Source organism: Camelina sativa, chromosome 15 (genome assembly GCF_000633955.1).
Source record: "Camelina sativa cultivar DH55 chromosome 15, Cs, whole genome shotgun sequence".
Lineage (NCBI taxonomy): Eukaryota > Viridiplantae > Streptophyta > Magnoliopsida > Brassicales > Brassicaceae > Camelina > Camelina sativa.
In genome coordinates, this window is record NC_025699.1 from 16,737,439 (window position 1) to 16,762,987 (window position 25,549).

Below are 25,549 nucleotides of genomic sequence, written 5' to 3' on the forward strand. Positions count from 1 at the left end.
GGTGGTGGTGGAGGAGAAAATACTGGTGGTGTAGGAGGTGGCGGGGGTGGGGGAGGAGAGAAGACAGGGGGAGACGGTGGCGGAGAGAAAACAGGAGGTGATGGCGGAGGAGAGTAGACTTGTGGAGGTAGAGGTGGCGACGGCGGAGGAGGAGGCGGTAATGCTACAATAGGAGGAGGCTGTGAAACAGAACGACCACAACCAAAAGATCCACAATCCACCGGCGGCCGTGACAAGAAAGCTGAACATTGCCGTGAAGATCGCTGAGCAGGTCTCCCCGGCAAACAATTTCTCCGATCATCAAACTGAGACAACCTCAAACACACAGGAGCTTCACCAGTAAAGAAATTATAACTATAAGTGAAGTTCTCAAGCTTGGGAAGCTGACAAATACTCGCCGGAATCTTCCCAGACAACAAATTATGAGCCACATTCAACTGCTCAACCTCCACCAAACCACCAACACTCTTGGGCAACGGACCAACAAGCTCATTGAAACTAACATCAAACACCGTCACGTTCTTCAACCTTCCGATATCAGCCGGCAAACAAGAATTCAAATGATTGTTCATCAGAATAATCTCATTAAGATTCTTCATCTCTACCAAACTCGTCGGAACACAACCGTGGAAATGATTATTCGCAAGAACGATAACCGAAACCGGAGAATCACCTAAATTTTCCGGTAACTCAAACCGGAACCGGTTATGGTTAATGAAAATCGCATCTAAAGGTTTACTAAAAAGCTCTTTTGGTACGGTTCCTTCGAACTCATTAAACCGGAGATCTAAAAACTTCAACGACGGTAACTGAAGAACCACCGTCGGAAACTTCCCGGCGAATCTGTTGTTACTGAGATCAAGCTCAAACAAAAGCTTAAGCCGGTTGAACTTACGAGGCACAGTTCCACAGAAACGATTCGAATTAACATGAAACAAAGCCAGATCTGTCAACAAACCAAGCTCCTCAGGCAAATACCCAGCGATATCGGCGTGGTTGAGATCGATTCCGGCGACGGTACGGATCCGGCGATTATCGAGAGCGCGAGAACAGAAAACTCCGGTGTAGCTACAGACATTGGATCCGATCCAATCCAAAGTGATGTTGTTAGGATCAGAGAGGATAGCTTGTTTCCAAGCTTGTAAAGCTATGTAAGCGCTACGAAGCCTCGGATTCTCGAAGACTAGTGATGGATCTACGGTGACGTTCTCGCCGCGGTCGCCGAACTCGTCGCGGTAGTAGAGAAGTTGACGGCGTTGGATGAATCTGACTTCGTTGTAAGAGAGAGGAGCATTGGATGAGATTGAGAGAGAATGAGAGAAGGAGAAGAGGATGAAGAAGAAGAAGAAGAGGAGAAGGAGGAGGAGAGAGTGAGTGGTAGTGGTGGTGGTGTTCTTCATCATGTCGTCGTAGTCAGTATACGATACATCTGCGGTGAGGTTAAGTTGGCAGAGAGGTTTTGGAAAATTGGAAAGAGGAGGAAGGGTAAAATGGGAAAATAGAATTAGAGGATTTTTGAGAGTTGTGTTGTGAGAGAGAGAGAGAAGAGTGAGTGAGGTGGGGATTTTAAATGAGAAAGAGAGACAGCTCAAACACAGCTCAGGCCTACACTTACTTATTCGTTTTTTTTTCTTTTTTATTTTTAGAAAGATATTAAAAAAAATTTCGATATTTGTGGAGTTTGGCTTTTGGAATGGAGCGTCTTCGTAGTTTGCAAAGTATACGTTATACTTGTTTTTTATATTTTCATATTTTTAAAGTTTTGGGTCAATCTTAAGCTGCTCAGTTTTATTGTATTATTTCTTCACCAAATCTTATATAAATAAGCCCATTGTGAGATATGTGTGTATATGTATCAACTTTATAAGTTTTTTAAGTTGTGGTACCATATTTTCTTCAATTATTTGTAGGTCACCATCTATATATTTTAGAACATAAAGGTTTTATTTGAGAAGATAAATGGATTTAAGTATTTAACATCAATGGAAGTATATAAAGGTTTACACTTTTAGATGCTAGCAATAAGTTAAAGGAGAAATTAGATAGAAGTACCTCCTCCATCGGTCCCAATTTTTTTCTAAAGAATGTGAAACTGTAACATCCAAACAAAAAATTGTTGTCTTATTATTTTTATTTTATTTTGAGGAAACTATAAATATCTAAAGACTAGAAGGTATTATGTTGATATCAAATCATTTTTTTTTTTTAGTTTTGTGGACTGATTTTGAATTTTGGTATTTTAGATTTCGCATTTGTTTAATAGGTTTCATCGACTAATTTTATCATCAATTTTAGAAAGACGAAATCTAATATTATCATGTCCCATTTTGGATAATCAAATATTTATTGAAATACCGATAGCTAGTAAATCAACAAAAATTAATCAGTTCTAGATTTTTTTTTATCAAACCGAAATTTCATTAAAATTAATTGTTACAAACCAAGGTGGGTAACAAAACCGATTTAGCTAGAGAATCGGCTTTTTGATTGTTCTCTCGTTTGATAAAAGAGAAAGTGCAAGAGTCAAAACCTAAAGATAAACGAAGGATGTCGTGGTAAATCTCGTAGAGTTCCTTGGAGAAAGGCTCTGAATGGAGTGCTTTGATCAGCTATTGCGAATCTGAAGCAAAATTGATGTTTTTGAGGCCCAGATCGAGGGCATGCTGGAGGGCAGATAGTAGAGCCAAAGCTTCAGTCAAAAGAGGGGTGCTCATTGTCTGTATCAGTGCTTTGCCATGTGTCTCCGACAACGGTGGGTAGTCAGAAAAGATCCATCCCAAACCGGCTTCGAGCGACTCGGCTCTCCACGCTGCATCGGAGAAACAGCGGATCGTGTGTGATCTGATTGTCGGATTTGAGGGGATTTGAGAAAAATTATGATTATGTGATGGCAGATCTTGAGCTGCTATCCACTCTCTCGCTTGCTGTATGGCTGCAGTTATAGTTTTCGGGCCACTTAGTGATTTTTTCTCGAAGATCTTTTTATTCTTGGTGGCCTAAAGCGCCCACAAGATCCACGGCGAGAGGACTCCTTGGCATACACCAGTCAGGGGTAAGAAAATTAACTTATTAGTGACTTTAATCCTCTGTCACAAATTGGTGATCAGATCCGGGTTTGGTGTTTGTTCAAAAGGAGCTAGGTTCCATACTTGTTTAGCAAAGGAGCAATGGAAGAATAAGTGAAGACATGTTTCCTGTTCATTGTAGTGGGGGCATACAACATACGGGTTGATATTCCTCTCCTGCAGGCTTCTCCCTACTGGGAGAGCATTGTTTAGACCTTTCCAGAGGAGGAACTTCACTTTAGGGGAGCATCGGATATTCCACACATCTTTGAGCCAGTTGAAATCTCTCAGAGTCTCGTCCTGGTGAGCATGGTGTTTGCCTTCTTTTGATGCCTCATGGTATCCTGGCTTAGCAGTATACTCGCCTGATTTGGTAGGGAGCCAGAGATAGCGGTCTGAGGCATCAAACTTACTTGGTCTGAGAAGAAGGATTTCACCCTCATGGTAAGGTAAAATCTGTCGTATCTTCTCTCTATCCCAAGTCTTAGAGTCGGGACAAAGTAACTCGTTAACACACATATGTTGGTAATCTTTTGGTGGTGGTCCCATAGTTGTTACGGTTGAGGTCAGGGAGATCTAGAGATCATACCAGACTGAAGTTTCAGCCCCAGAGCCAATAGCCTTTACCAGTTGAGTTTTTAATAAGTCTCTCCCAATGCAGATACCTCGCCAGCCGTGAGAGGCTGTTGATGAGACCGGACATGTGAGAAAATGCATAGATTTGCAATATTTGCCTAGGAGTAGTCTTGCTAATAAGGACTTTGGATTGAGAATTTGCCAGCTCACTTTTGCAAGGAGGGCGTCATTGAAGCTGGTAATATCTCTAAATCCTAACCCCCCATCTCTCTTTGATTTTGTCATCTTGGTCCAAGCTAACCATGACATTTTCTTTTTCTCTTCAGAGGAATCCCACCAGAAGCGAGTAAGGGCTGATTGAATCCTTTTGCATAGGGAGTTGGGGATCTTAAAGCATGACATAGTATAAGTGGGCATCGCCGAGAGGACTGATTTGAGCATAGTGGTCTTACCATCGGGAGAGAGAAATTTGGAGGAATAACTTTGGGCCCGTTGTCTGATTCGATCTATAATGTGGTTGAACAAGTCCCTTTTCTTTCTGCCAAACATCTCAGGTAAGCCCAAGTATTTTCCTAAACCTCCCACCTTTTGAACTCCTAGAATGCGTTGTGCCTCACTCTTTGTCTCCTCAGATCTTTTAGATGAAAAAGTAACTGCTGACTTTGCCTTGTTTATCATCTGTCTTGATGCAGTCTCATATTTCTTCAGGATATTGAGATGTGCTGAACAACTTCGACCATCAGCGCGACAGAAAAATATTGTGTCATCTGAAAATAGAAGATGGTTTACTCTAGGGCAACCTAGAGCTATCCTTACACCGGGAAGTCGTCCATCCCGTTGAGCTTTAGAGTAGAGTCCCGACAAGACTTCACTGCAGAGAATGAACATGTAGGGGGAGAGAGGATCGCCTTGGCGGATCCCTCTTTCAGGATTGACAGGTCCTTGTTCTGCTCCATTTAGTAAGAAAGAGTGTGATACTGTGGAAACACATTATATGATCCATTGTATCCACGTTTGACTGAAGCCCATCTCTTGCATGACACATTCAAGGAAATCCCATTCTAACCGATCATAGGCTTTGCTCATATCGGTCTTCACCGCCATATAGCATTGCTTTGTGGCTCCTGAGGTTTTGAGGTAATGAAGTACCTCGTGTGTAATCAGAACATTGTCTGATATTGCTCTGTTTGGAACAAAAGCTGACTGGTTCTCAGATATTATATGTTGCAGGATTGGTTGGAGTCTTTTGGATAGCAGCTTGGAGATGATTTCGTAGAAGACAGTGCACAAAGCAATGGGTCGGTAATCCGCCATTTTTTTAGGACTTTAGATTTTTGGGATGAGTCTAACATGAGTTTTATTGATAGACTGTTGTAAGTTAGCAGAGGAAAAGAAGGATTGTACTGCGATGACAATGTTTGGCCCCACCGTCTCCCAGTTGGACTGGAAGAATCTAGCAGAGAAACCGTCAGGGTCAGGTGCTTTATCTGGATGGATAGAGAAGCATGCCTTCTTGATTTCTTCAGGGGAGGGTGGTACCGTTAGGGAATTGTTCATCACCGAGGAGATACACGATTTGATCGCTTCTTTGACAGTGTCTCGTCTCTCTCCCGGATGCGAGGTGAACATTTCTGTGAAGTAGTCAGTAATGATCCGGAGGATACCTTCTTCCTCGTACACAGCTAAGTCTTCTTTATTCTCTATCACCGAAAATTTATTGATTGTAGTTCTGCTCCTGGTGGTACCATGAAAATAGCTTGTGTTTTTTATCCCCTAAAGCTAACCAAAGCTGTCTGCTTCTTTGTTTCCAGTAATCTTCCTCTGCTTTATAGGCAGAGAGAAAAGCAATATTTAGAGAGGAGATTTCCCCTTGGTTCTGGTCGATGCTTGAGGAGAGGGTTCTCTCAAGGGGAGGCCATCTTGATCTTGAGGTTTCAGAGTTTTCTGGTCATGGAGAAGGCTTTTCTCTCCAAATTAGAGTTGACTTACGATGGCCATCATCACGGCAACGGTAGACTCTTTCAAAAGTCTCTCGGTTGTTGCTGTAGGATTTTGGTGAAGGTCGTCTATCGAAAGGGGACCGAGGGCCATGAGATCCTATATCGGAGTGATGATGATGTTGGTACCATTCCTCATCAAGTTTTTTCTTTTGAGAGGCGAGGGAAGCATGCGAGTTGTCCTGGAGATGTCTGGGGTTTTTTTCAGGTATCTCATGGTGATGATGATTCACAGAGCGCGTAGAAAATTCTCTTTTGGGTTCCAGGTAATGGTGTTTTTCTTTTGGTTGCAGGAAATTATCAGCTGGAGTGTAGTAGTTTCTTTTGCCTTTCCTCTGGTCATGCAAAGACTCCTGGGGGTTCGAAGTTTCCTTTGACTCTCTGACAGCAGTGTATCCGGGACAGTTTCGCTTCTCATGGGTGAGTCTAAAGCAGTAAGTACAATGGTTTTTCAGATTTTTATATTCAAGGGTCACTAAAGCTTCGTTACCGTCTGGGAACTCAACGATAGTTTCTTTTGTCAGGAGTTGAAGGCCATTTATAATAACTCTGAGTTTGACTGTCGAAGTAGTGATCTCCATGTCAAGTATATCACCTAAAGCTTCGCCGATCAGATTGAGCATGGCTGGTTGCCATTAGTGTTTTGGGAGCCCCTGGATCTCGATCCATAATGGAATTTGCAAGGGAAAAGATTCTGAAATGGTTGGTTCCCATCGCTGCAAGATTACCATCCATTGGTCATAATGGTATGGTATATTATTAAGGACTTTTTGCAGGTCTTCCTCAAGTTCGAAGCTAAACTGGAAGCATCCCTTTCCCAGAACTGAGCATGTGGCTTTTCCTTTTAAGTTCCAGCGGTTTGAAAGAAAGGGGAACATGGTCCATAAGCGCTGGTTTGACGGGTTGGTAAGTCTTCCAATCAGGGTGAGAGCATTAGCTTCTATGAGATGACTTGTATCCAGTTTTGGGGCTTGTAGGCGTTTTGGGGAAGGGGGAGAGAAGACTCTGTCCACACCTTTCCCTTTCAGATGGTAGGGAATTTTTGATGCCATGGTGGCTAGGTTTTCTCAGTTAAGGCAAACACGGGTTTGGTTAGGGTTACTTACCAGGCGGTAAGATTTTTAGACAGTGGCACAAGGTTTAAACAAAATAAAGTTGGAAAGAGATGAGAACAGTTGAGGAAAGAGTTCCGGTACCGATTTTCAGAGTTGGGAAGATGAAGGTACGAACAAAATTCTTCATTGATGGGTGTAAAGCCGGTGATTTGTGGCGGAAGGCTTGCCGAAAGAAAGTGAAGGGCCGATGGTAGACTTCGGCATTCGGACACGGACTGCAGGATAATACTTTTTTAGAACAAAGTAGTAGGTAAGATCTGGTTTTTTGAAAACTCCATGCTTCTTGCGGTTGACCTGGAAACTCGTGCCTAGGAGTTTTTTAGTTTGACTTATTTTCAGGACCTAATTCTAAAATGACAAATAGGTGATCTATCACTTCTAGAGTTTTAAAACTAAAAATTATGCATGGTATATAGTTTTTGATACTTTGATATTCTGATTCTACAATTTTGTTCTATAGTTTTCACTTCTCTCCAATGCTTCCCAAATCACCCGAAGAAGATATACACAACACTCTTTTTTGTTGATTGTATAGAAAACATATTACGCCGTTTAAATTCTATATTGTTTTGAAATGTACGTATAAAAAAACGTGATGATTTTATGTGGAGATTATAAATACATATACCCAAAAGAAGATAAGAGTGTCTGATTATGGGCTAAAGATGTCTTTACCAAACAAGTATTATTTGTGCATAGTTTTTGGCTTTTCTTTATTTGTTTCTCAGTGTTTTAATTAATCAGTGGTTCTCATTTTCCACCACTAAGCTTTCATCTTAATTCATACTACTATTTAGTGTATATATGGTCAAAGGTGTGATAATTTCGATTTGCCAGCTTTTTTAGCCTCTTTTATTTTTCTTGAAGATGTCACAAAAGAAAAAAAAAAAAAATCCATATCAACAAATTCCACGGAAATAGACATAATGTCAATACTAAAATTAATTAGTGTTTGGTGTATCCTACTTCTTCTTTTTGTTAGTATTAAATATCAAACTTATATAATAAAAGAAGCAGTTACATAATAATGCAGAAATAAAATCAAAAGTAGAGAAGGTGGTTATGGGGGAAAGAGTCGGTGTGGTTCATGACGATTTTTTGAACCGTATCGGTTGTGATCGTGTTTTGATTTATTGTCATTTTTGTTTGTAACATTTAATTTTCTCTATCGATCGATCACGGGTTTATTTATTAGGTCTTTGTTTCTTGAAATTATTATTGTTAATACTATTGTTATTCAGAAGATGTTTTATTTCTACGTCAAAGTGTGGCTGCTTTGGACGTATGTGCATTCACAAGATGAACTTGACAAAGGGATCACAACAATTAGTTAACTATTACGCAGTTGGTTTTTTGTTAATCAGAATATATAAAACCATATTATAAGGTTGGTGTGGTGTCTAGTCACTTAGATTCAGGTTAATAACTAAGATATATTGGCAATTAGTGGATAATTCCTTTTTAATCGTTTTCATGACGAAACCAATTGAAAAATATCATATAAATTGATGAAAAATACTTAGGTTCACCTCTAGTCCCTTATATTTAGGTTAATAACTAAGATATATTGGCAATTAGTGGATAATTCTTTTTTAATCGTTTTCATGACAAAACCAACTCAAAAATATCATATAAATTGATGAAAAATACTTAGGTTCATGCTTAGAGGTGAACCTTTTTGTTCACCTCCTCTCCTCTCAACCAATCAAAATCTTCTATCTAATATTTCATTTAAAAAATAAATCAAAATTAAATTAAAAATCAAAATAAATTAAATAAACAATTCTGTACAATTTTAATTAAGGAAAGTTAAATATTGGCTTGGTTTAGATTTTTAAAATTAGAACAAAATTATGTGTCGGTTTGGCTTTATAAATAAAGTCATTAGAGTTTAGATTTTACAATGAAAAGAAAATTATATGTCGGTTTGGATTTACAAATGAAGTGGTAAAGGTTTAGATTTTACAATTAAAATAAAATTATATGTCGGTTTGGGTTTACAAATGAGGTGATTAGTGTTTAAATTTTATAATTAGAACGAAATTAAATTTTGGTTTGGGTTTACAAGTAAGATGGTTAGGGTTTAAATTTTACAATTAGAACGAAATTATATGTCGGTTTGGGTTTGCAAATGAGATGGTTAGGGTTTAGATTTTACAATTGGGATGAAATTATATATCGGTTTGGGTTTACAAATGAAATGGTTAGGATTTATATTTTACAATTAGAATGAAATTATATATCGGTATGGGTTTATAAAAGAGTGGTTTAAGTTTTTAATTTTCTAATAATGTATACAGATTTTATTTTTTTATTCTATTAGGTGGTGAATGAATAGGTTCACCCCTAGGGATGAATCCAAGTATTGTTCTAAATTGATGGCTTTAGTCTATTTAAGTGCTGAGTATCCATATATATATGCACATTGAAAGATTAAATATTTCTGCGAAAGAATTGTTGCATATGTATATATATACTAGATTATGACTGCAGTATACCACGGGACAAGTTTTTTTTCTATTTTTTCTATTGATGTATTATTTAATACTAATTTTGCTAATGTAGACTTTTGTTAATTTTAGATTATGACTCGCGGTATACCGCACAACAATTTTAGACTATGACTCGATTATGCTCTGTGATATACCGAATAATAATTTTTGTTTAATACAATTTTAATTAACTCAGTTTGACTCAACATATTTTATATAATGTTGTTAAAATAGTAAAATAAGGATTTAACCCATATTAAAATATCATATTAATGATATTTTATCTTTTACTATTATCAAATCAATCATGTAATGTCATATAACCTGTCATGTAATAAACTCGTTTGTGTTATGTTAAAATTTTAGTATGTTTAAACATTCATAATTTTAAGCTTTTTATCAAGTTTAGATATATCAGTTATAAATTATAATTTCTTAAAATTCTATAATTTACTATATACGGTAAATTTACTATATATGTATGTTGAACACACACTTTTTATATTAATTGAGTAATATATGTTTGTTTTAAAAAATTTAAAGCACAATATATGCAGGAAAATACACATTTTTATTAACTTTATGTATTATATGATGATTCACTACATTTGAATTTTAAAATAAAAAAAAAGATGAAAGGAGAATAAATTTATTTAATATGAAATAAAAATTCTAAATATCTATATTAATTATAGAATATTATATATATGGATATTTAAAATATTTTAATTCTGTTTAGTTATAAGGATAGTAGAGAAAACTAACTAAACTTGTTTGGATATGAATATAAGCATTCAATGACATTAAATGCAAAAACTTTCCAAAACAGATTTTTGAACAAAAACTGCTGCAAAAATACTAGTATAGATATTGTTTAATTCGGACCTAAATAATATAATTTAGATAAGAAAAATGTTTTTTTTTTGAACAGTGTAGTAGTGTATACAAAAAAAACTCATATAATATTGGTTTCTATGTTAAGATCCTACAAATCACTATCGTGTTTTGAGATAAAACAAAATGGTTCTGATTGGTGTCACTTATTAACATTGTTTGCAAACGAACCGCTCTAATAGTCACCAATCAACAAAGCGGTTGGAGAAGACGGTTGGAACTCTTGATTAGAGAAAGAGTTTGAAAAAGATGGTTAAACCTTAGTTTTGGTGATTACAAACACCAAGTTCAACCACTTGGAAAACCAAACGTTTGGTGATGTACATATGTAAAAGTTGCAAAAATTTTATTTTGTCATTTTATTCTTTGTTTTGACATTTGATTATTTTTATCTAACAAAAGAAAGAAAAATAAATTTCATATAATATATATGACAAGAATATATTTAATTCAATTTAATTTTATAATTTATGATAGTTTACTATCTTTATGACAAAACTAGTTTTTTGCATTTTAATAATTTTCATTTAACTATGTTCATATTTCATATTATGAATTAAATAATATTTATATATTTCATATTTTTCATTTTCTATCTAAACTAATTTTTTTTATACTAATTATGGGATCCCTTAGATCCTTCTATCTGTACTTGTTCTTGTTTGTATAAATGAAAGCAAGTGTTTGTCCAAAAAAAAAAAAAAATACTATTCAACCGCTACAATGTTACCAATCAAACTAAATACTTAACCGCTATCTTTGATCGCACCATCTTTTCTCTCCGCTATTTTAACTGTTTTCTTTTTAACTAATTTCTCTGAAACCGTTCGAAATTTTCTAACCGTCTTGTTTAAATATGGTCATCAATCAGATATTGATGTGATTAAAAGAGTTTGAAATGAAAGAAATAAAATCGACGGCATCTATTTAGTCTTGCAGTATTTCGTCATTATTTGCATTATGCGTTAATTCTTCTATATTTTTGGAGATTTATTACATAACGAACGAACGACTATGGTCACAAAAGACAGGAGTGTTGAGTGCCTTTAATTTGGATTAGTTTTGTAGTTCTTAATAATGCATCACAAAATCGAACGTATTCAACTAGTGGAGCTTTGTGTGATGTTATCTGTCTCATTATATTAGCTTCTCCCTAGCTAGGTAGTGAGATGTGCTAGCTTCTCTTGTTATTACTTATTACTGGTTTTGTAGCTGCTTGGAATATATGTTTACACATCATAAAATGAATGATAAATGCCTATTACACTAGATTTACCCTAATAATTTTCAAATTTAAAATTACTAATCTATCAAATTCTGCATACTTATAATGTATGGTGATTATGATTTCACGGCATGACTTTGGCAAGGAGCACTAAAAAAAAGAATCAAGTCAGCATAATTATGATTCATAAAAGATAGGCACACAAGTATAACACTGTTTTAAAACCCCAAAACACTATTATAAAACCGAAACATTTTCGAATCTTTTGTTCATTCTATATAAATGTATACTATCCTTAGAAAAGCATAGATACAAATTATTTGATAACCGACTCCATTAAGGTTTATTAGTACTAATAAATTATAAGAATTCGCGACACCTAACAGCCTAACTACCAAAGGTTTTATTAATCATTAATTATATGTTTAAAAAAAGAAAAAGAACCAAACAAATCGCTTTTAGTAGTAATCAAAAAAGATTTATTTGTCTAATTAAATTTGCTTTTGGAGCAGTTTTTCTTAGTTATTGCCGCAACGAAGCAAACCGTGTGGGGACAGTTTTCTACATATCAAATAGACCAGCGGGATGTTCGAGGGCTTTGAGCTCGCCGACATGTGTCGATCTTTTAGATAGTCAGAATTTAATAACATGTTACTTTAACGAAAAAAAAGACAAATGTTTTTACTTTGCATAACCACGTATGAAGATTGATGTTTTGAGACTTTCACACATATTAAGAAAATTTTTAGTTTTTATTTGTTAATTAATTTATAATTATTTTTTGGTAGAGAGAGAAAATATAAACCAATAACAATTCAAAAATTTTAATATTTTAAATGATTACTTCTTGAAATTTGCAAAACATCAATCTTTGTGGGACAAAAATATATCCCAAAATATCAATCTTTGTGAGACAGAGGGAGTACTATTTAAATTAAATTTAGTTGATCCTATTCTTTGATTAAGACCATCTCCAATGTATATCTCTATTTTTTTCTCTAAAATGGAGTAACTCTAAAATAGAGCATTGTTTTCCTTTAATGTATTATTCTATTTTATAGTTGAAAATAGAGGTAGTGTAAAAAAATAGAGGTGAGAATAGAGTTGCTCTATATATAGAACAATCCTATCATTTTCTCTATTTTAGAGTAAAATATAAAGTAGGATTGGAGCAAATGTTGTTCTATAATAGAGTTTTGACTCTAAAATAGAGTGGGGTTGGAGATGCCCAAATCATATTGTTAAAACTATAGTTTAGGCAAAATAGCTGATGAATGATCTAAAGAAGATACATTTTTCGGTGCCAAAAGGAGTTAAAACTTAAAACATGGATTTTGGATTTGTTTTCTATATAATTCATATGTTTTTTTTTTATGTTGAAAACAAGTGGAGGAATTTAGAACATCTAGAGTGAGTTGGAACGTATATATAAAACATTCAAATCAGTTAAAGAAGTACATATATATCGATCGTTCCATAGTCCAAACTCCAAACACACAAATTTTGTATTCTAACACTTTTTTTGTGGGCCAAAAAGGTCCCATGAATAATGCAAGTTTCACTGATTCACGAGCTCGTGTCTCCATATGAATGAATTAATACAAGTTATTCAGATCTTGTTACAATATATTGAAAATATGAAAGTGTTGCACCAAAAACCAGTTCTTCCTTGATGAAAGAGCTTATTAGTATGGAAGAACTAGAATGAACCATATATTACAATAGTAAAATAATTTTCGAATGTCTTCTCAGATATGTATGCATGTTTCGTATATATTTGGAAACTACAGGTATACGTCTTCTCCATGGATAAACAAATAGAAATCATACCCTACTTATATGAAAGTAACTAATAATTTTCTCATATAACAAACATAAACACATTAGTAACTGATAATTCGGCATAGTCTTCTGCGTTCACACTTCCCAAATGGAAAATCAAATAGCGGATCACTTAGCAAAATATGCACATACTTTCACCATTACCAGGATCTTGTAAAGGCTGAGAAGCCAACAAACCTTTCTTTATAGTAATTCATTACTATTGACAAGAGTAGAAGTGTTTCGTGTTCATTATTCAATTCACTTCCCAAATGGAATACCTTAAAGTTATTTGTGAATATTTCCTCATATTAGTATTTATCTTATGATATAAAGAAAGTAGGTTATATTTCTATTGTAATTTTCTTCCTATAAGCAGCATCTCCCTCACTTTCGTGCATGGAAGAAAATAATATAATTCTCATCACAAATCCATCAGCACCTTATTAATAGTTAAAAAAGTACTAGGGCGTTACAACAAATGAAACGTACGTGCATGTTGCTGCAAGAAATGAATACAAGAAAATAATTTTAAAACGTTACAAAAATTATGTTTTAAAAACATGCAGAATTGAATAATCTCTCTTTAATGAAGCTCCATTTTGTTAACTTAATTAATTAGTGAATACATACATACATACAGTATTTTCTAACTAATTTCTCTTTTCACCATCGAATAACTCTGTTCTATTTCACAACTCATGTAAATAAAATGTGTTTACATCTTTCAGGCGAAAATTTATATCCAAAACTAGACCAAAAATATAGAAAATTAGGTTCTATTTTAAAAAAGAAAAACTTAGGTTCTATTTCTTTTTTCAACTTAACATTGATTAAAATAAAACTCCTTGATTGGTTGCCTAAACTGGAGGAAAGTTGTTTACAAAAATCGTTTCTAACAAAAGCATTCTAGAAGAACGGGCTTATCCGCCTTCACATTGGACGTCCTTGGGATCTTAGAAAGGGTAAAAAGAGGCAAGGAGGCACTAAGCACCTGAAACTCATCAAAAAGCGTAGAAAAGGCCGGCCACTACTCCGGAGCTTGCACCATCGCTAGTAACTTGGCAGACTCCGTCTCGAATCTCCAGCAATCAATTCCTCTGGAAAGGATACACTCCATCGCCCATAATTATGCTTCCAGCTCTGAATGAAGTGGGGATGCACTGCGGCGTTGACATCTGGCACCCAAAACTAAAGTCTGATTCTCACCATCACCACACCACCATCCTAAACCTGAATTTGGATCCGTAACTTTTCACGAACCATCAACTTGACAATGAATTATCATCTCCGGAGGATGCAAGGTGTCCGTCGAGGCGGCTTCAACCCTTGCAGCTATTTGGACTTCCTTATTTTATTTTTTCTTGTTACACAAGATTCTATTTTCTTAACGAGAAAAAATTCGGAACAGCGCATCTTGCTTTGATAGCCTCAACAACGAAGATACCTTTTTCTTGAACTATATATTTGTCAAATCAATAAATAAAAATATTAAGAAATTAAATGCTGACTGAAAGTAAAGACTAAAGACAAAAAAATTGGTGAAAGCAAACTGGTTGGCATTGGAGTGAGCGAACGTAACCCACTCATAACGCGTTGATAGAGATTGTTGTGTAGACTTTGTGGAAGCTTCGTAACGGTTTTACGATCACTCATTTGACTCTCTCACCGGTTTACACACTTATGTCCCGGAAGCGACCTTCCAACCATAAATGCTAATTTCATTTCATTTTTAGTTTCACGTCATTGATATCTCGTGCCATGTAATACGATTGGCTTATCGAACTCTTCTTCTACGTACCAAGGTATCCGCTAGGCGCCTAAAAAGGACCGTTACTTACTTGACATTATTATAGTAGTATATTATTATGGAGTAAACTAAACCGTTTGTTTGTGTGATTTGCAAAAAGGTTTTTACAAAAAAATATTTGTAAATTAGATTTTATCTTTATTTTTGTTTTTCAATAGTTAGATATTTACGAAAATTAAATACTATATTTATCTTCCAATAATTAGATATTTATGAAAATATGAAAATCTTAACAAATTGTATGTCGTCAAATAACTCAAACTATTCATAACTAGAATGCCATTTTATTTGTAAACGAAATGCAAATGAAAAATTAAACTTAAACTAGTTAGATAAAAAAATATATTAAAGATAGACTATAGTTTGCAAAAAGTTATTGTGAAACTGTCTAATTGATTGTATTTTAATAACCGATAAAACTAAAGTGCTAAAGAGTTTTCATCACGAGGTTATCTAGTAATTAATTCAAAACTTGAATTTTTGTTAGTTTATCAAAATATTTAGGACTCATATAATAACGAATGTTAGTTTTCTTCTTTTTATACACCTTTCACATGAGCTCTTAGATGAGAGAAAGACAAAGNTTTTAACCTTTCACATGAGCTCTTAGATGAGAGAAAAAAAAAAAAAAAAAAAAAATAGAAATCCAAAAGGATTGAAGCAAAAAAATATAAATCCAAAATAATTGGTCGATTTTGCTTTGTGTAGGCGGATGATAACAAGATTTAGTGAGTGATAAACTGATAATACTTTGTAATTTGGTCTTATGCACAGATTTAATAGTTATGACACTTGTGAAGTAAGCCCAACATCCCGCTATGTTTATATTAGGAACCTTCAAGAAAATATATGCAGCTGAGTTAAGAATCTATGGAGATTGTAAGATACGATCAAATCTCAAAACCATTACCCGTAAGGAACATTGGATAATACTATCAGCATCATAAAGAAGGCGTGACAACACTTTCATCCTCCGTGTCACCATCGTCCATGGCCTTAATGATCTCAGGTAAGTTTATCCTCGGGATTGGTGCAACACAATGCGTCCACTTCTCATCACACACTTGCCATATGTAAATGCAAACCTGCCCCATCAGGACCAAGCTCCGACTCCTACTGTAGATTTTTTTTTTTATAGATAAAAATTGACATTCTATCTTTTTAAAAATCAGTCAACGTATATCTCTTATATGCAGTATAATTTGTCATTTATAGCAAAAATTGTATTTACTTAAAAAATTTGAAGCTGTTGAATTTTTCGAATTTAAAATGAAACGACCAAAACTAAACTTTTATAATCATTGAAATGTATTGGTGCATCTACCCACGCGAAACAGTTAAACAGGTCAATCATCTAGGTTTAATTATAATTAAGTCTAAAATAATAAAACTGGGGATTACATGTTAATGAGATTGAAATGAAGTTTAAAGTCCACAATGCCAACTCAACTCAAGTACCAAATCTTTTTTTTTTAATTTAATATTTTTTACTTGTGTCGTCCTAATTATAAAAGCAGGAATACCTACTAAAACTTTAAATTAATTTTCACTTATGTCAATGTGGGAATGACATATAAAATTTCCTTGGAAGCTTGTGACCGATTCATAAACCTAAATCGATTCATATACTAGACCTAGATCTGTTCATATCAATGGCCTAACTCTTAATTTTTGAAATAAGTTCTTAATTAGGTCACACGATTCATTTGCACACCAAAAAAAAAAAAAAAGTTCACACCATTCGTTTTTTTAGTATTTTAAATGTTTATTTCGTTATATATACACACAATATTTATACACTTTAATTTTAATGAAATTGTACGAAACTAGTGTTAGTTATCCCTACTATTAATCGTAAAACATTGCCTGAAAAAAACCTTTGTTTTGTAAGAAATTACAATACAATGCCATTGCAATTATGACCAAATTTACGATTTTAAAGAAGGGTACAAAGGAAATTTCCAACCCCATGGAAACAGATAAAGACGCGGATCTTCCTTGACCCATTTTAGTTTATCTGGATCTTAAGCGTTCATCCTCACCGTCAAAGAAAACATCATCCTAACCGTTTGTTTTGTTATTTTTTAATGAAGCCAACAAATGGATCATGCAGCCCATGTTGAAAACATTGATACGGTAAAATTACTCATTCTTAAAATTATCCATTTTTTCAGAATTATGGTATCCCTATGAATATGGTAACCCAATACGTCCCATATTCAAATCACAGATACGGTATAATTTATTTATCGGAATAAATACAACAAATTATGGTAACCGAATATGGTTATGGAATATACCATATACTCTGTTAGTCGAGAGATTTATGTGATTTTTTTTTAAAAAATCATCGTAATTATCGTCTGAATATCATCTTTTAACCCTAACTCTCACCACGTATATAATTAGCTTACTTTATTCTTAACCAATAAAGCACAAATGTGTGATTTACCTGTAAAACATTTCAAATTACTATTTTCTCATAATATGACTACCCCGGAAACTAAAAAAGATTTACAAGATCCTATACTAAAGGCTTGGTTCGATCTAAACCGTAATTGTGACGTAGCAAGACAACTCACTCTCGAGGAGCTACCTGCGTTTTACATTTGGGATCCTAAAGGAAAATCTTTTCAAAGGAGGAAGAGAACAGTCAATAGCCGAAGAACTACGTCTATTTCAAGTAAGTTTAATGGAAATATATCCCTTAAACTTCTTTTCCGTTTTCTGACAGGACCAAAGAGTGATGAAGAATTACGTACTTATGATGGAGTTGTTTATCCATCATACAAGGAAGCATGTTTTGCACGAGGATTAATATAAGATTGAAGAATTGGTGTTTTTGTTTTTTAATATTTTTTTCTGTTTCAGTTTTTTATCTATTCCTCTGCTTACTTATCATGTAAAAGTTATAATAAATTAGAAATAATATCTTTTTCTATCATGGTGCATGTAATCAATATTTTTCTACCTATACAAATTACGACAGTCATCACATAGCATAATCATAAACATAAATCAGGAATAAAATTCGAAACCATATAATTAGAAGCAACCCGGAAATATAATCAACAGGACAAACCCAATGTTGTTGATTGACTGAACAAGGAAAATAAATTGGTCGAAACAAACTCAATATTCAGTTTCCATTAGAGTACCCCATATCCTCACCTATTTATTAAAAACATTTTTTGATCGAATAAATATATTAAAAACATTTACTTTACCTGTTCCAATTTTCAAAAGTAGACTTAGACCCAAATTTAAAGTTTCTATAGAACAATTTAAAACACAAATTATCATACTTATTATTTTTGATCGACCATATGGCAAATTCAAAATATTTCTGTTTTATATATTTCGTATCTTATACCGTAAATTAAGTTGATTCTAATATCCCAAATTGTTAGCAGGTACTTTTTTACTCCAGTGGATGTAAAGGAAGGTAATTTATGCTAAATTGATTCTAATTTTCAAATATACCGTAAATTAAGTTGTAAATATATGGAAGTTCAAAATCTCACTAACCAAATTTGAGACGTATCCAAATCTATCAAGAAAAAAAGATTTTACTATCCATATATATCCTTCTTTTCTAAAATTATCGGAATAAATATAACAAAATATATTATCCGAATATTGTTATGGAATAAATCTTGGACTCTGTTAGTCGAGAGATTTCTGAAAATCACCCTAATTATCTTGGGATATATCTTTAAAATCACCGTAATTATCGTTTATATGTTTCTTTCAGTTTTTTAACATTAATATAAATAGTAGGGATATATGGAAGTTCAAAATCTCACTAACCAAATTTGAGACGTATCCAAATCTATCAAGAAAAAAAGATTTTACTATCCATATATATCCTTCTTTTCTAAAATTATCGGAATAAATATAACAAAATATATTATCCGAATATTGTTATGGAATAAATCTTGGACTCTGTTAGTCGAGAGATTTCTGAAAATCACCCTAATTATCTTGGGATATATCTTTAAAATCACCGTAATTATCGTTTATATGTTTCTTTCAGTTTTTTAACATTAATATAAATAGTAGGGATATATGGAAGTTCAAAATCTCACTAACCAAATTTGAGACGTATCCAAATCTATCAAGAAAAAAAGATTTTACTATCCATATATATCCTTCTTTTCTAAAATTATCGGAATAAATATAACAAAATATATTATCCGAATATTGAAATGGAATAAATCTAATCTCAAATTTCTCGAGAGATTTCTGAAAATCACCCTAATTATCTTGGGATATATCTTTAAAATCACCGTAATTATCGTTTATATGTTTATTTCAGTTTTTTAACATTAATATAAATAGTAGGGTCAAAATGTTAACAAATACACAAGAAACACACAAAAAGCTACAATGTTAGCCTCACCTCTCCCCATTTCTCCTCTAAAGTCTCTCAGGCCTTATCGCACTAACTGGCTTATAGATGTGAGGATTTTGCATCTGTGGAGGCAATACAACGTTAAAGTTGGAGAAACTATTGAAATGTTTTTAGTAGACTCTGCGGTTAGTAATCATTCTTTATTTTCTTATATAGTGCATATAATTATAATACTTATAATTTTTTTTAAAAAATAATATTTTGTAGGGTGATAAGATAGCAGCTACGGTGAAAAGGGATCAGATCATGAATTTTCAGCGAAAACTTCAACAAGGAAATTGGAACCTAATTTCAACTTTTAATTTATCTCCTATTTATGGGTCAGTCAAGCTATCTGAATTGAAGTGGAAGATTGTCTTCACATCCAGGACAAGTGTTAACCCTTCTGAAAATATATCTGATGATATGTTTTTTTCATTTGCATCTTATGATGCTGTCCTCTCTGGGAAGCAAAATGAAAATTTGTTATTCGGTACGTTTATTATGTTACATTTACGAATGATATAACCTATTTAGTTGTTCTAATCTATTCAACATGTTTTATCTCAGATTTCTTTGGTCAAGTTGTCGATTGTGGTGAAATCAAAGAAATAACTACGACAAACAAACCAACAACAAAAGTTGACTTCCACTTGAGAAATTCGGCGTACGTATTTAAATATATGTTTTTCATATTTTTGTATCTTATAATATAGCAAATCGCCTTCTTCCAATTTTTAAAGATTCCAATTTTCACAGGGATACACGTGTTTTGTGTACTCTTTGGGGTACCTGCTCCCAAATAATTAGTAAAGCTTGCCACGAGTCTACCGATGGTATTGTTTTCTGCTTAATTAGGTTTGCTAAAGTTAATCAGTACAATGGTAAGTGCTTTGACATTATACTACATTTTAACATTATGTAATCAATATTTTAATAAATTAGTTTGAATGACCATTCATATAGATGTTTGGAGTGTTCAAAATCATTGGGACTGTTCTCAAGTTATAATTAATCCAGAAATTACTGAAGCTGAAGATCTAAGGAAACTGTGAGTTTTTTCCTTCAAATTTTTCATATATATATAGTTATTTTGTATATCAACAAATACAGTAATGTTCTACTTTTATCTTAGGCTTTCCAATGATGGCTTGCAATTGACGATCATGGATTCATTGCAAAAGAAAGTGTTTTGGGAAAAACCTAAAAAGGAAGAATTAGAAGAATACCCTGTGAAGACTATCCAAGAAGTCCTTCATGCATTTGAGGTATATTTTTGCCAAACATTTTTATTATTCATTGTATTGTTATAAATTTAGGAAAATTAAATTTCTTATGAAACTTTATAGGTAGGGATGTGTCGCACTACCTGTACAATAACTGAAGTCGATAGAGATTATTCTTGGGTCTATATGGCGTGTAAGAAATGCAACAAAAAGACCATCCTCGAGCAAGGCATTAAGTTGGAAGATGAAAAGAATAAACCAGCACCAAAGTTCTATTGTGAGGTTTGCTGTCAGTATGTTAAAAATGTCTCTCCCAAGTAAGTTAGTTATACGTATTTCTATTACCATAATAACTAAGTTCACAATATAATTTTTATGATAAGACTGGAGAAGCAAAATGTATTTATATTTTAGATGTTCCGGATCTGATCCGGTTTGATAGTTGTTTAGTGTGTTAACATTTTCCTTCTCCAGTCTATAACTAAGTTCATGTATTTTTAATAGTTCAACATAAAACTATATTTAGGTTCTGGATTTATCTTAAAATTAAAGACAAGACTGGAGAAGCAAAATGTATGGTGTTTGATAGCTTCGCTGCTGATATGGTTGGAATGCAATCTTCAGAACTTCTTAACAATAGATATGACTTGGTATATCATCATCTTTATCGTAATATTTGGTTTTTTAATTTTATATCCTATTGTTTTAGTTCCGTAAACAATTGCATGATAACAATCACTTTACTTATATCTATAATAGCTGGAGGATCCTGAATCCATCCCTGCCGAAGTTAAAGCTTTAGAAGGGAAAACTTTTGAGTTTCTCCTTTCTATTGAGTTGAAAAATATTAGGGGGAGCTCCATCACTTACAACGTAGCTGCATTATGCTCTAAAGGGTTGAACTGTGATTTAGAGATTGTCCCTTCAGATACTTATGTAGATCCCTCTTCAATAATGTCTGGTGGTCAGGTATTAGTATTTTTATTGTTTATATACTTTCAAGGTAGAAGATTTATATTATGTTTCAAATTGGATGTATGTTTATTACATTGTAGGGTTCATTAATGATTACTGATGGAAGTGAGCCATCAGATGTGGATGCTTCAACCTCTTCCACTCCATCATCAAAAAGAGGTTCATCAAACGAAACCGAAGGAGAGGACCAATTATCTACATCCAAAAAACATTGCTCTGGACAAAAAGTGGAAGATTCTACTGCTGCTGGTGTTTCTAAGGAACTTAACAATTTGTTCACTTAATTTTCTTTTGATTTTTACTATCTATCCACTTTGAGACTTTGAAATTTCATATTGATTTTGGTTATGGTTTTCATTTTCATGAGTTCTTTGTGAGACTATTGGTGTCATTGTTTTTTAATATTCTGCTTCGTTTCAATTTATACATTTATTCCTTTGTTTCCTTATCTATTCACTTTGAGACTTTTTATATTTATACATTGGTTTTGCTTATTGTTTTCATACTTATACGTAAACTTATTTTTTTATAATCAGTTAAAATCATACTTATACATCTTACTTTTTTAATGATTAGTTTAATGAATAAAGCTGAAAGAACTGCATTATACTATATCTTTTATTCTAAATATGAATACACATTTTTGCATGTGAAACAATTGTAAGATGTGATCTCTATTTGAATAACACATATACGAACACATCAACATATAAATTCGTACTCAATTGTCATGTCAAAACTTTTCTCATGCATTCAAAAAGAGATCACGTTACAAACAGTTTCACACATCACCACTCTCTAAAAAGAGACCATCACATGCAATTAAAACCAAAAAACTGTAACATATATAAAAATACAGCTTCAGTTGGTAAGTGAGAATATTTCACACATCTCAAATCTATTAATTTGTTTTTTCCTGCTTTATAACTTTAATAAAATTGATTCGACAAGTCAATCAATATTCAGAATCATATCATAATATATCTCATTTTTAAAAAATGTATAACCAAACCCTATCAATTTAGTTGTTTTTCAGTTTGTTGATTTGTCCTTATCTGTAACCAGACTATTATTTTAAAAACGAATCTACACTTTAGAATAAAATAATTCTGTATATTATCAAGTAATATTATTAGAAAATCTGTAATATTCGTACAACTATATCTTAGGGAATCTGCTACAACTTAAAAATATCAAGAATATAGTAAATAATTTTACCTAATAATATTTTAGGTAGTAATCATGAAGTGTAAGATCTTTTGTACCGTAATAACATGATTTAAATATTATCTTCCTATACAATGTATATATCAATCAAATAAATATACTATTTATACCGTATTAGTTGATTCATCTTAATCCGGTCAACCAACTATTAATACAAAATCTTAACTTTCCATATGTTTTCAAAAATGGCGATATGTACAATGAATATATATAAATCCTCTGAATATAAACACTTGGTTTTCACTATTTTTGAAAACAGTAAAACATGCAGATTTGATAACTCATTAAATTTATAAATAAATCAAAAAAATCTAAAAGAATAAATTTGCTCTATAAAAACAAACCATATGTGAAGTCACTTTTTCATTAACCTAAAACACTTCTTATTTCACCACGATATCTTCTCTTCACGAATATGGCTAATTTTAGCAGATTAACCACCATATATCCGTCCAATGATCTGAAGTGGAACGTGTGTGTGAAGATCCTAAGGATGTGGCGTAAAACAGATGATGGGGAAGACTCTCTCGAGTTGGTTGTATGTGATGTCTTCGTAAGTTTTGCAACTTTTTATCATTGATTTAGGACCTAATTAACAATATATATATATATATATATATATATATGACTTTGTTTTTTTCTTATCAATTTCAGGGGACCAAAATGGTAGTAACTATACCAAATGGTCTTATTGAATTTTTCAAGTCTGACATCCAAGAAGATGCATGGAAAGTTTTTTCCGCTTTTGACGTCATAAATTGCAGCAGAGCTATCCGTATTACTGAAGGTTACTATCGGATCGTGTTTAGGGAAGATACCATTGTGGAAGATACTGACCCACGTTCTAACAATCATTTCATTGAGTATGTGTCTTTTGATAGACTATATGATAGTTATCATGCTATAACTAATCGCTGCTTAGGTATTTTTTTAATTCTAATTTACTTGTGATTTAACTTACATTAATTTTATGATTATGATATTTAATATAAACATTAATATTTTTTATAGATATCATGGGACGTGTAATCAATGTCCAACCATTGATCTATGTCGATGATCCAAGAGCTGTTCAATATGAGGAAAGGGCCCGAGTTTTGCGTTTCGATCTTAAAGACCAAAAGTAATAAGGACAAGAAGAAATAAATATCTCATGCAATTCGGAACCAAACCAACTATCAAAACCATTGTTTGAATTATCTTTTTCCGTATTTACTAGATACAACTAATTCTAATTTTTTTTTCCTGTAGTCATGAAGTCATTCACTGTACTGCTTATGATGAACATGCCGACTACTTTCAACGTTATTGGATTCCTTCTTATACAACTCCTATCATAGGGGTTCTACGTTTCTGGAGGGCTAAGTTTACTCATGGAGGTACAAGCTAATTACTTTTATTATATAGAAGTAGCTGTTATGGTTAAAGTTATTAATTTTAAAAATCTGAATTCTTCACAATAGGTCAAGACATCGAACTTTTGAGTGTTCCTGGAGTGTCTACTATTTATTTTGATCCTCCATATACTGAAGTAACTGATTTCAGAAACAGGTAAGCTTTAAAATTCATAATTTGTTGTTTACATACATACTTTCATCTCTCATTTATTGATTATTACAATTTATCATTTTGATTATATATTATTATGATATGTTTCAGGGTCTCCTTTAATCTTGATAGTGATGATGACTTTATCTATTAAGGGAGAGCTTCAAGGGAGTAAATGATGAAGTCGTCGACTTTCAAGTTACTTTGTAGTTTGGCTTTATTTTCGCTGTGAAATAAGAGACATTTTGTCTCATCGTGCTTATTTTCTCATGTTATTTTAAAAACTCGGTTATTTTTAAGTTTTAATCTTATTATTTTCTATTGGTCAATTTTATATATATTATATATATTATAATGATATCTCCTTTTATTTGCTATTTAGATAAAATAATATGGTCATAGAGAACAATGACAAATCTTATGAATTTGTTTATACACATATACATAATAGATGTCATTTTAATAGTAGGGATGTCATGTTCTTTTAAAAACTCGGTTGTTTTAAGTTTTAATCTTATGATTTTTTATTGTTAAATTTTATATATACAGTAGAACCTCTATAAATTAATACTCTTTAAATTAATACTCCCTATAAATTAATAAATTCTTCCGGTCCCGAGTTGGGCCGGTGTAAGAAATGACACATTTCGATAAATTAATAAAATAATAATTTTTTTAGAAATCCTATGTAAAAATATGGTCCCATTAATATCATAAATTAATAATCAACTAAACTAATATATATATATATATATATATATATATATATAATTTTAAGAAAATCTAGTGAAATATGATTATGGTTGTTTGCCTTTTCTTGAATTTGCGTTTTTGTTGGAGCTCATCACTAATTTTTTTCATTATTGTCTTCTCAAATCGCATCCAAAAATTATAGAGAGTCCTAAAATGCGATAATTGCTTCTTTAGTAACTGGTTTTAAAAATACCGCAATATCTTCTTCGATTTCATCATTACCATGAAGGATAGTAGTAGCAAATTCTTCTAAACTCTAAACTTCTAATATTTATCATTTTTACCTAGATATTCTATTAAACAATTGAATTTCATCCTATTATGATAGTTAAAATTATAAATTAAAAAAATTCTTTTAAAATAAATGATAACAAAAATATTTTATTTTGTAATCAAAATTTTTCAAATTTATGAAAATGAAAAAATCTCTTT

General features: G+C 32.7%; 3 protein-coding genes across 3 annotated transcripts; 2 read left to right on the plus strand and 1 right to left on the minus strand.

The window, feature by feature from the left end:
- LOC109129321 (leucine-rich repeat extensin-like protein 4) lies at positions 1-1,586 on the minus strand (the record flags this gene model as incomplete). The annotated part of the gene is given in 1 exon segment (XM_019237256.1): positions 1-1,586. A coding segment is annotated over 1 exon segment (1,403 nt), but the record flags the coding sequence as incomplete, so codon positions are not given.
- On the plus strand, positions 20,555-21,873 carry LOC104748534. Its single transcript, XM_010470159.1, has 5 exons — positions 20,555-20,656; positions 20,738-20,931; positions 21,141-21,264; positions 21,374-21,583; positions 21,670-21,873. Exons 1-5 carry the CDS (start codon positions 20,555-20,557, stop codon positions 21,871-21,873), a joined length of 834 nt encoding a protein of 277 aa, XP_010468461.1.
- LOC104748535 lies at positions 23,203-24,518 on the plus strand. The gene is made up of 6 exons (XM_010470160.1): positions 23,203-23,369; positions 23,471-23,738; positions 23,828-23,939; positions 24,068-24,195; positions 24,280-24,367; positions 24,476-24,518. The coding sequence occupies exons 1-6, from the start codon at positions 23,232-23,234 to the stop codon at positions 24,516-24,518; spliced, it is 777 nt and encodes a 258-aa protein (XP_010468462.1). The 5' UTR covers positions 23,203-23,231.

Coding starts and splice junctions, on each gene's coding strand:
- LOC104748534 (XM_010470159.1), top strand. CDS start 20,555: ATGGATTCATTGCAAAAGAAAGTGTTTTGGGAAAAACCTAAAAAGGAA. Junction 21,265..21,373: donor TTAACAATAGATATGACTTG/GTATATCATCAT, acceptor TATCTATAATAG/CTGGAGGATCCTGAATCCAT. Junction 21,584..21,669: donor CAATAATGTCTGGTGGTCAG/GTATTAGTATTT, acceptor ATTACATTGTAG/GGTTCATTAATGATTACTGA.
- LOC104748535 (XM_010470160.1), top strand. CDS start 23,232: ATGGCTAATTTTAGCAGATTAACCACCATATATCCGTCCAATGATCTG. Junction 23,739..23,827: donor TATAACTAATCGCTGCTTAG/GTATTTTTTTAA, acceptor TATTTTTTATAG/ATATCATGGGACGTGTAATC. Junction 23,940..24,067: donor TTCGATCTTAAAGACCAAAA/GTAATAAGGACA, acceptor TTTTTCCTGTAG/TCATGAAGTCATTCACTGTA.